This window comes from Pseudorca crassidens, chromosome X (genome assembly GCF_039906515.1).
Source record: "Pseudorca crassidens isolate mPseCra1 chromosome X, mPseCra1.hap1, whole genome shotgun sequence".
NCBI classification, from domain to species: Eukaryota; Metazoa; Chordata; class Mammalia; order Artiodactyla; family Delphinidae; genus Pseudorca; species Pseudorca crassidens.
This window is the reverse complement of record NC_090317.1, coordinates 21089390-21101666: the sequence shown is the minus strand read 5'-3', so window position 1 is coordinate 21101666 and position 12277 is coordinate 21089390. Positions and strand designations below refer to the sequence as shown.

Sequence of the window (12277 nt, the reverse complement as noted above, 5' to 3'; positions counted from 1 at the left end):
TAATAATGGTGATGGATTGAAACTGAGCCAATCCCACTTTTTATTCAGCTGTAACCAAGAAGCATGCGTGTGTAAGATGGCTATTTCTAAATCAGGTGAAAGGACTATTTAGAATAGCCTGAAAGTAAAGAGATCAGACTGTCAAGCTAAAACTCATTAGCACCAATTAAAACTCAACTAACTGCCTATAATAAGTAAGCTTAGTACTCACTGAGATGTTTTATTTAAATGAAGTAAAAAAATGATGCTACGGGATACAGAATTTTAAGAGCATTATACTTTAAGAAAATGAACCTAATATATACTGTAAGTAATAGGATCCTATGGAAGAACACAAAGGTGCAACCCTGCCTAAAATATTCCTATAGCAAGAATGTGGTTTATCGTATTTGTGAACTATGACAGAGGCAGAGAAAATATCTGTACATAAAAAGAGACCCTATGTTAAAACCACAAAGAAGTTATTTCTGGGCAAAAGTTTAAAGCTTGGTGCAATTAATACTGATGAATTATTCACCTGAAAATGGTTAAAATGGTAAATTTTATGTTATATATTTTTACCACAATTTTTGAAAAGTAAAAAAAATGGATAGAAAGATGGTGAATGAAAAAACATCTCAGAGACAGATATGGAAATAAAGACTAGAAATATCGCCAAGTCCACTACTAAGAAACAAGCAACTTTTGGAAATTTTGGAAAATCATTTACAGCAGAAATCAGTCTGGAAAATTGAAACTAATAAATTCAACTCTTTTGACTATGAGTTACAAATAGACTACATAACAAGTGAGCCTTGAAATTGTCTTTCAATATGTTTCTGCTATAGGCTGAATGTTTCCCCCTCCCCCCAGCCAAATTCAAATGTTGAAACCTAATCCCCAATGTGATGGTATTTGGAGGTGAGGCATCATTAGGTGATTACGTCATGAGGGTGGAGCACTCATGAAAGAGATTAATGCCCTTGTAAAAGAGACCACAGAGAACTCTCTTGCCCTTTCTACCATGTGAGGACACAGAGAGAAGACGACTGTCTATGAACCAGGAAGCAGGTCCTCAACAGACAATGAATCTGCCAGCACCTTGATCATGGACTTCCAGCCTCCAGAAAAATGAGGAATAAATTTCTATTGTTTATAAGCCACCCAATTCTGTTATAGCAGCCCAAACGGACTAAGTTTCAAAGTACAATTCAAGAAATTCTAATGCTAAGAGGAAAAAAACCACTCATGATTGAGCCAAACAACTTCTGAGCCTGCCCACCTTTACAGTTATTAGGATTACAAAGGGACTCTTGCCACCCTTTAAAGTTCTAAAAATTAGTAAAGTATACACAGTGAGCTTTTAACTGCGCTGAAGCAAAAACCAGAAGATGGATTCAACAGATAAAGCTCTCAGTCTGTAGGCCAAGTAATCAGGCTTCCATGTAAGAAGTAAAGCAATGCTCCTAGTTGTATGACAAAATCTGCAGCTTTTTTTTTTTTTTTTTTTTTTTTTTTGCGGTACGCGGGCCTCTCACTGTTGTGGCCTCTCCCGTTGCGGACGCGCAGGCTCAGTGGCCATGGCTCATGGGCCCAGCCGCTCCATGGCATGTGGGATCTTCCCGGACCGGGGCACGAACCCGTGTTCCCTGCATCGGCAGGCGGACTCTAAACCACTGCGCCACCAGGGAAGCCCTAAAATCTACAGCTTTTATGCAAAGTTATTTATTAGAAAATAATTCCAGAGGCACTTTAACAGTACAAATTTTATTAAAAAAATAAGTAATAACATCAAAACTCTTCAGCAAATCTATATTCAATGTAACCAAAATAAACAAACACCAAATAAAAAAAAATATACATCTATATATATATGGGCAAGAAACAAGTGCAGTTTTTGGTCCCAATATTTTCTGGATATATTATCTTTATCCAAAGGAGTTACATTAATGGCTAAGAAGACATTATGTGTTAGATGTACAGAAAATGTAACTTTAAAATTTGTTTTAAGGTCTGTAGGAAGTGTTTTTTGCCAATTCTTTATGTCTTTGACCTCACAATCACTAAGATAATGTTAATGATAGTCCCAGGATAGACAGAGGATATAATAATGTCTAATGGTCTAAACAATTACCAAATTAAGAAGTCAATAGGTAGCTACATAAAATCTGTGGAGAATTGTAAGGATTTTTTTGGGAGTTATTAATGAAACAAAACAAACACAAAACAAGTTTTAAAGAAAAGAAATAAAAGAGGACATGACAAAACGGACATTAATAAATTTGGTGAAGACAACATAAAACCAAGATAACAAAATTAAATTAGACTTAAAAAAGTTGAATATTAGTATTGCTGAAAACTCCTAGGGTTTTTTAACACTGGATAAAACTTTAAATGACAGTAAAAATCACTAACTTTAGAAATTTGTTTTCCAAGAACATGGAAATAACCTTGGTTCCCTACATAACCAGTTTTTATATTCCTTGGACTGCATGCATGCTAGAGAAAGATTAAAGGGCAGCAGCCAAAATGATTAAACTTCAACTTGGATGTTGAAGCATTGATTTGATGGGCTTTTTTCTTGGTCAGAATCAACCCATAAGCTTAAGATCAAGAACCAAAGCCCCCAGGGGGAAGTTGTGCTCAATTTGGTGGGCCTTGAGGTCATCTCTGGCCACATTAGCATCAGTCTTATGGGAGGCCAGTCATGAAGGAAGGGACTCTCCCTAAGATCTGATTTCTTAAGGCCACAACCTAGAGGAGGTCTCACAGTCAAACAATTCACATTCCTTGGAAAGAGAGAACAGGCATCAGATGTGTCCATCGAAGGGGGACACTGACCAGGAGTACCCTGGACTTTTTTTGAAATTTCTGTGTTGCTTCTGCATCTGAAAAATACGAAAAATAGAACAATGACAGACAAGGAATGAGGAAAAAGACAGCTATCTGATCTAAAATTGTAAGACTTATAAGAAATTAACTAAGAAACCAGACAAAACAGACAAAAAAAGATGAACAGTCACATCTTTTGGAATGCAATATTCTGAAAGCAAGTATAGCAGAGAAAAACACAAATTATTTTAAGCAAAGCAAGAAAAGACCATAGCAACAAAAGTTATTTTTGAAGAGAGCCAACTGGAGAGAAAAACATATGTTAAGATATGTTAACCTGACACAAAGATAAGGTGGAATAAGACTCTAGTGCCATCTGAAAGCTGAAAAGAGCTGAATAATGAGAACTAGTGTCATGAACTTGGCTGTTTAACCGCCTTCGTATGAGAAAACACTTCAGAACTTTGAACTTAGGAAACTGCCTTTGTGTAAGAAAACACTTCAGAACTTTGAACTTAGGAAATTCCAACTTGTCTTGCACCAGGTTGCACGAGCTCCATAGAGCAGGAATCTATTTCAACAAGCGGCTTTAAAAACAAAAACAAAAACAAAATACTTTAATATTTTTCATTTCTATTAATGATACATTTAAAAAATGCAACAGTGCTAAAATCCATCAAAGAAAAATGCACTAAATGAATATTAAACTTACGCAGAAGTGGGTCCAGAAGCTGAGATACTCCCAGGAACTGAAATTAGAAGAGTTTTACATTTAAAATAGAATATATGAGGAATGAAAAGGGGAAAGGGAGGAAGGGATAAATTAGGAGTTTGGGATTAGCAGATACAAACTACTATATATAAAACAGATAAACAAGGTCCCACTGTATAGCACAGGGAACTATATTCAATATCTTGTAATAAACTATAGTGGAAAAGAATCTAGGTGTATAACTGAATCACTTTGCTGTACACCAGAGACTAACACTGTAAATCAACTATACTTCAATAAAAAAAATTCTTAAAGAATATATGAGGAATGAAACTGTCATTTTAATATGTAAGAGCCGTATTGTGGCTGATCAAAAACACTGGAATAAGTATCAGAAATCCAAAGTAACACAATTATATACGTACCATTCTCTATTATAACTTGGCAAGTATGAGTTTTACGTTGACTTAAGTGTTTAGCCATAAGATCTAAACCAGAAGAATCAGTTAGGAAATCACATTTAAGGCACACCAGAGTAATGCCCCTATGAAAAAAAGAAGACAGAAAGAAAAGGTTTTTATCTTTTATGAAAATCCATATACAAGTTCAATCATTATTTTTCCATGTAATAACTTGACTTGTTTTTTATGTGTCATGATCACCATTTGCAAATTTTGTTATATAAACCCGATATATATGAAATGGTATAACCATGTCTCTAGAAAATGGTATAGCCATGTCTAAATTATGCTAGCATTTAGTGCTCTATAAGCTTGTTCCCTCTGATGCCGGTTTCCAAAAGATATGAGTGAAGAGAACTAAAGCCCAGTCATGACTCCACTAACTTATATAACTTGTGCAAGGTACAATCTTTCCATGCCTTTGCCCACCTGCAAAGCAAGGCTACAATATTCATCCATTCAATACACATTTTCTGAGAACCTTCGTTACATACTCTGTACTACTAGGTCTTATGGATACAAGAGTGAACAAAAAAGGATACACTCTGTGAAGTCTACAATCTAATGTCCTATTTAATTGATGATGAAGTCAGAAAAGAAAGGAGGCCTTAAAAATAAATCATGCAGGGAGTTTCAAGATGGCGGAAGAGTAAGAAGTGGAGATCACCTTCCTCCCCACAAATACATCAGAAATACATCTACATGTGGAACAACTCCTACAGAACACCTACTGAACGCTGGCAGAAGACCTCAGACCTCCCAAAAGGCAAAAAACTCCCCACGTACCTGGGTAGGGCAAAAGAAAAAAGAAAAAACAGGGACAAAAGAATAGGGACTGGACCTGCACCAGTGGGAGGGAGCTGTGAAGGAGGAAAGGTGTCCACACACTAGAAGCCCCTTCGCGGGCGGAGACTGCGGGTGGCGGAGAGGGGAAGCTTCAGAGCCACGGAGGAGAGCGCAGCAACAGGGGTGCAGAGGGCAAAGCGGAGAGATTCCCGCACAGAGGATCGGTGCCGCACCAGCCCGAGAGGCTTGTCTGCTCACCCGCTGGGGCGGGCGGGGCTGGGAGCTGAGGCTCAGGCTTTGGTTGGAGCGCAGGGAGAGGACTGGGGTTGGCGGCGTGAACACAGCCTGAAGGGGGCTAGTGCACCACGGCTAGCTGGGAGGGAGTCCGGGAAAACGTCTGGATCTGTCTCTTTTTGAATTATGGTTTTCTCAGGGTATATGCCCAGTAGTGGGATTGCTGGATCGTATGTTAGTTCTATTTGTAGTTTTTTAAGGAGCCTTCATACTGTTCTCCATAGTGGCTGTATCAATTTACATTCCCACCAACAATTCAAGAGGGTTCCCTTTCAGAGCCCATATTCTTAAATGTGACATGACACCACCTCGCCACCTTAACCCAGGTTATCTTATTAAATCAGTGTTAACTACTGCAATAGTCTTAACCAGTCTATGTGCCTCATGTAGCTACAACTCACCTTGTATACCCCTCCAAATTGATCTTCTTTCAGTACCCTTGATTCTACACAAAACCGCAATGGCTTTCCCAACATCCTCAAATTAAAATTACGTCCAAATTCCCCAGCCTTTTTCAAGGATTCCACAATCTGCATCTCAGCTCAAAACCATTTCCCCAGACTCTGAACTTAATGCTATGTTATATGAACTTCATGCTCCATTCAAACTGTACTACTTGCCATTCATTGTGTATGTCTTCTGCTTTTTTCCTGTCTGCATTTTTATTCATGCTATTTCTTCCAACTAAAATGCCCCGTGCCTCTTCTTCTAAGTAGAAAACTTTCTTTCTTTTGAAATCAGTAACTCTCATTGCACTTATTACAAACCTCCTTGCATTAATTTCTGTAGTTATTTATGTTCACACCTTACTGTAAATGGTACATTCCTTGAAGGTTGGTACCAAGCCTTCTTCATCACTGTCATCTTTATAGGACTTGCTACACTGTGTTATACATAATAGATGTACAATAAACAGTTAAAAAATGAACACTGCATTTTAACAAAATATTAATTACAAAATTTATTTTGTAAAATTACAAGTATGAAACCTCCCATACACAGAAAATAACCAATTTTCTGTTTAAATTTGAGATCCACCCAAGGTAAGAAAAAAGCACCTCAGATCTTTAAAGTCATACAGTTAATTTAAGAATCAAGCACACAACTGTGTTTGACAATAGTGAGGTAAAAATCAAATTAAATTCTCATCTTTACAAATCCTTTTCATTACTATAAAAATTTTTAGTACAGGTTAATACCTAAATATAGTTTATTAGAATCTTCTAATGCCCTGAATTTAGTAATATTTTAAAAATAGCACTAATATATTTTAAAAATGGAATCAAACTTTCCTCTGCCTATGAGCTATTTGTCTATCGTCCACATACTCCACATATGTCACTTTCAATATTAATTTACTCAACAAATATTTATGGAATGCCTATCATGTGCCAGGCACTATTCAATGCCCAGCAAATGTCTGGCATAGCTCAGTATCTGAACTACACACATTCTAGTGAGAAGATATAGACAATAAACAAGAGGGTGAAATACACAATATACAATACATTGAACAGTAAAAAGCTGCCATGAAGTAAAAACAAAGCAAGAAAGGGAAGAGAAGGAGTGCTGGGGGTGGGGCCTGGGGAAAGGATGCTACTTTATTATTATTATTTTTTATTTTTATTTTATTTTTTGCAGTACACGGGCCTCTCACTGTTGTGGCCTCTCCCGTTGCGGAGCACAGGCTCCAGACACACAGGCTCAGTGGCCATGGCTCACAGGCCTAGCCACTCTGCGGCATGGGGGATCCTCCCAGACTGGGGCACGAACCCGAGTCCCCTGCATCGGCAGGTGGACTCTCAACCACTGCGCCACCAGGGAAGGCCGGATGCTACTATAAATGGGGCGGTCCAGGTAAGGCTCACTCATTGGAGGAGAGACCTAAAGGAGCTACCTAAAGGTAGCTACCATGGGAGCTAGCTACCCATACAGATATCTGGGGAAGAGGAAATGAGGCAAAAGGAATAATAAAATACAAAGGTCCTGAGACACAGCATTCCCTCTTCTACTTTTCCACTAACCCAAAGCATCAAAACAACTATTGGCTAAACTTAAGTCTATGTCTTAGCCTCCTGCTACAAAGATCTTGACACTGGTATTTCAAATAGCAATGAGAACACGAACAAAATAATTAAAGGAATATAGAGTGAAAAGGAATTAGAAGAATGTGAAAAAAATGGTTCTTAGTGGATTCTGAGCTAAGTGTGTGTGGTATAACCAAAATGAATTATCAATGCCTTTAGAAATGTTCACAATTCCTCTGAACAGTAAACAAGTTGTGTACTTTTATTTCAAAAATAAAAAAGCCCCAAGGATTATGAAGGCTATATACTGATCACAACCAAAGTAGTGTTAGTCACTTTACTAGGTATCTTAAAAGTCTTAAATTTTCAAATATTGCTGGAGAGCCTTATTTTTTTAATTTTATAATGCAAATTCATGAAAGTTTCACCTTAATGCCTGACATCACTGAAACAAGTTTAGCTAGAGAATACAGGCAATCCCCTCTTTGAGGTAAGGATATAAAGTACAGAACTCTATTATGTCTAGTAGCAATCACTTCATTTTCCAAACTAGGCACTCCAGCATCAGGTTAAAAAGCTACTATAATTTTTCAGTAGAGAGAATGAAAAAAGATCGAGTAGGGCTTCCCTGGTGGCGCAGTGGTTGAGAGTCCGCCTGCCGATGCAGGGGACACGGGTTCGTGCTCTGGTCCGGGAAGATCCCACAAGCTGCGGAGCAGCTGGGCCCATGAGCCATGGCCGCTGAGCCTGCGCATCCAGAGCCTGTGCTCCGCAACGGGAGAGGCCACAACAGTGAGAGGCCCGCGTACCGCAAAAAAAAAAAAAAAAAAAGATCGAGTAGTTACCTGAGAGTTCCAGAATGCTTCTTAAAAAGATAAAACCGTTTAGTTGGCTGGTTGCTATGAGAGCTGGAGAGACAAAAGACAAATGAGATTTTATTATACAATAAGTCATTAATTTTATGATCAGTTTTCAAGCCTATGCTTAGTTTTGAATAAAAGACCATGATTTAGATTATAAAACTCTATTAGCATCTCTGTTTAATTCAAGATTTTTATCTTACATTTCATTTTCCCTGTGTGTTTTCGAACAACATATTTCCCTGAGAATAATCTTAAATGATCATACCTCACCATTATAAAAAAAAAACCTTTAGAGTTAAAAATGCAAAGAGCATCAAGTTAAGTTTTTCAACTGTTAAGAGTTGAGAACAACTTAAAAGGTATTGGCTAATAATGTATTTTGCTATAATATAAATTGTTATGAATAATAATTATTACTTTCTAATCTTGATATACTTAGCCCAGGGGACCAATCTGAATGATCCTGGAAGTAAATGTTTCTTGGGCTAAATGACATTACTTACCATCAGTAAAATGAAACATTTAGAGAATCTTTTGCAATTACTAGGAGAGCTTTTAAAGAACGCGAATTAAAAACAGAGCTCATGAGTTAAAACAATACTTTCTCTCCGCACAGAACAGAAAACCACTAACCAAATTTTGCAGCCAATGCTAATAGCTTTTATACCCCCTTTTAAACTGATAAGGAAAGCTTTCCTGTATTAGAAAGTCAGGCAGAATTAGCTGGGATTAGTGTAGCACAGTATTACTCAAACTGTGGTCCATAGACCAGCAGCATCCGTATCACCTGGGAGCTTATTAGGAATACAAAGTCAGCTCCCACTCCAGACTTACTGAATTAATCTCTGGTGGTGGAGCCCAGAAATCATTTTCAACAAGTTTTTCAGATGATTCTTATGCAAGATAAAGTCTGAAAAGTACTAGCCCTAGCTTGCACTGACAGACCCAAACCAGACAACACATCAAGTCAATGGTTACCCTTAGACACACAGTAACTATCATCAGCATACCACGTATACATGGGAAAAGAATGGCTACCTATAATGCCAAGAAAAAATCCTCAGAATAGGTGCTATGGTGAATACAAAGAACTGCTCTCTCAAGTAGGTAAGACAGACACGTATTTAATATGAGGCAGAATAGCTGAGTAGTACAGAACTCAAAGAAACAACTGATTCCTACGAGTGGCTGTGGTGATCAGATACTTCACAGAAGGTAAAATGAAAGGGAAGGAGAAGGGCATTCCAAAGAATTAAGGAAAAGTCACTTTAGATATTGAATATGGGACAAACTATACATTGGGGAAGATTAATTAATCTGGGAGGCTTGACTTCTGTATGATTACAGAGTTGGTATGGGCTGAGAATAAAGATACTCAACCTCTGAGAAAAATGAAGCTTCTGTACATACAGAGCTTAATCCTATGACAAAAGTCCACACGGGTCGGAGTGAGGGTATCCAATTAACGGAGAGGTACTTGAGGCAACCAGGGAAGCAAGGCACCAATGAAGTAGGGGAAACAGAAGAGAGAGCTTCAAGGCCCTTAGAAGAGTAAAAGTGGAAGATTTCAGTTCTGTATGAGGCTAACGATGAGTAAGCAATCAGTGTGTGTGATGACAATGCAGTGCAGGGTTGGGGCTAACTGGAAATTAGAAAAAGGCTATGAAGGAAGCCTGGAGCCAATTGGGAATATTTTGGGATAGAATGGGGTTAGAGGTCCTACAGGACAGTTGAGGAGCCTATGGAAAATGGGAAAGGAGAGGACAGAATGATCCATGGGTTTAAGAAACACCAAAGATAACTTCCAATTTAATCTCTTGGAAATTAGGGGCAGAATTAAAGCCCCACTGGGGCAGCCATGTGTTAGGCACAGAATAAGAGACCAGCATTCTCCCCAGCAGTATACTGAGAGAAAGGTTGGCTGTGGTCTGGTTTGGAACAACTGAGGTATGGGTGCAGAACCACTGCAGTAGTTGTGAGGCAGAGTGGTAAATTACAGAAGATGGACTTTCAGGAAGCCATGATGAATGGTGGCAGATCAAGAGAACTCCATAGGCTTCAGAAACTTAAAGTCTATTATTTCCAGGTGATGCTCCACATTTATGGAAATAATGCGTGGAGACAGACTGAGCTTAAAGGGTATTGGGGTGATAAGAGTTTGGATCCTAGACAGACAAAAATGTTTGACTTATTTGTGTCCTGTATAAATGCCAGTGAGTTAAAGGTGAAAATATCTATCAAATAGTTAGAGATGAAGAGTTGGATCTCAGGAAAACTCAGCACTGAAATTGGAGGATTTACAGTTGAAAGGTAAAAGATAAAACTCTGAGAGTGGTTGAAGTACCAAGAAAAGAAACGTAAAGAGGCAAGAAGAGCTGAAGAAAGAAAAGGTAATGAAATAGAGGAGTAGCAAACAAGAAAAAAATGGTGGTAATAGTTTAAGAGAAGTTGAGAAGAGTTTCAAAAGTGAGTGATCAAAAGTATCAAATACTCTAAAGAAGTCATGGAGGAGTAAGAATGAAAAGCAGTGAGTACACGGAGTGATTAGGACATGACTGATAACCTTCAAAGGGGCAGCTTGAACTGATAGATGGGGGTGATACTCAAATTACAAAGGGTAAAGAAACGACAAACAAGATAGTAAAGAATACTCTTTACAAATGTTGACAGTAAAAGGAAGATAAGAAAATATGCAAAGTAAAGGCAAATCTCCCTCATCCTAAAAAAAAAGAATACCTGAAAATATTTGCAGGCAGAAGGAATGTGGTAGAGAGAAAAATGAAATGAAGGTGCATAAGATTATGGAGGAAATGGAGGAGATGAGGGGCAGGATTAACTTTGAAAAAGAGGACATATCTTTTTCTGAGATTAATGTTTGGATGAAGGAAAACAAAAACGAGGTAGAAAGAGGTTAACCTTGGGAAAAATGAAAAGGATGACCTCTGAGTAATTAGTAGGCAAGGTTAACAACTGAGAGACTAGAATAAAATCTTGAAGGTACTGAAAAGGATTTAAACATGTTGTAGACAAAAACAAAGAGGTATTTTTTAAAAGACAGGACCACATTAAGGTTAAAGATCAGGAATTCAGAGCTGACTGAATCAAGCACAGTTTGGTGGTCTAGAATTGAGCATAGAAAAAGATCAAAAAGGATAAGAGAGTCAAGGATAGCAAGGTTAAGCATGATTGAAGATGTAAAGGATTCTAGAACAAAAAACAAAGCAACATTCAAAACAGATGAACTTGAGGGTGAAGTTGACTATACAATTGGATTGGTGATGCTGGACTGGAAAGAAGGGTCAAGACTGAAAGTCCTGGGGTAATGAGATTTCAAAACGAATGAATATTGTATATGATGAGGTAAAATTGGATGGTGGTAAAGAAGCGGGTACAACACCTCAGAGGTGGATGTGAAGTGCTGGCATTAAAGAAGTCAAGGCAACATGATGACAGGCTGATCATCAAGGGGAAACAAAAAAACTGAGAGCTAAGTTCTGAAGGCATTAAAAAATGTGGGCAAATCCTTGAAAGTGGTAGTTAACTATGACCATAAAGTAACGTAGAGGTCTTGTTATGATTTGCAAGAGAACCACTTTTATTGGTTATACCTTATTTTTGACTGAAAATAAATGGAACTACCTCAATCTGAATAATCAACTTATTTATATCTGAATAATTTTTGTCTATTAAAAAAAATCTATCCCGAAGGCATAAAGTACCAATGAGGTTCAAATGAAAGTAATGAGGGCTCTGAAGTCTTTCTCTAGCAATAGAGTACATGGTAGGTGCTCAAATAATGTAAATAGAATTGATATATGAAAAGAAATTCCAACAGTAGCGTCATGACCGGAATATCCCTGTACTCTCTCATTTCACATTCATCAAATGAATGCAAAGATAGATGGCTTGAAAGACAAATGGACAGACAGACGGATGAGAGAGAGAGAGAGAGTGCGAGAGAGTGAGCATGTGAGCACCGATGATGTTCCTAGCGTCTTTGACAAAGCTGAAGTCTCTAAAAGTTGACTGCTTTGAAGTGGATAACACTCACGTGGTTCCATGTATTTATTTGATAAATATTTTGGAAAAATTTTAAATTTTATGGACCACTTTCTGAAAGACTTTGAAAAATAGTTTCCCTAACAAACCTATTCTAATTTCATTAGTCTAACTGTTCTTAAAATTTTTGTTCCACTAATTTCATGAGTTATTATGCTGGAAAACAGTATTGGGTAATATCCTAGAAGTTCCCTGTTGCTAGATCTTTTTAGATCCTTGATGTGACAAACTGGCTTTGTTTTCAAAAACCAAATATCTAAATAT

At 37.7% G+C, this 12277-nt stretch overlaps 1 protein-coding gene across 1 annotated transcript in view; it reads right to left on the bottom strand.

Moving 5' to 3' along the window:
- Positions 1–1730: 1730 nt before the first annotated feature.
- ZNF280C (zinc finger protein 280C) overlaps positions 1731–12277 on the bottom strand; it is a 54557-nt gene continuing 44010 nt past the window's right edge. The window contains exons 17-20 of the mRNA XM_067722463.1: positions 7937–7999; positions 3949–4067; positions 3524–3560; positions 1731–3398 (exon numbers count right to left, since the gene is read on the bottom strand). Of these exons, the coding sequence (XP_067578564.1) occupies positions 3383–3398; positions 3524–3560; positions 3949–4067; positions 7937–7999 (235 nt within the window). The 3' untranslated portion in view covers positions 1731–3382. The remainder of the gene's footprint in view (positions 3399–3523; positions 3561–3948; positions 4068–7936; positions 8000–12277) is intronic.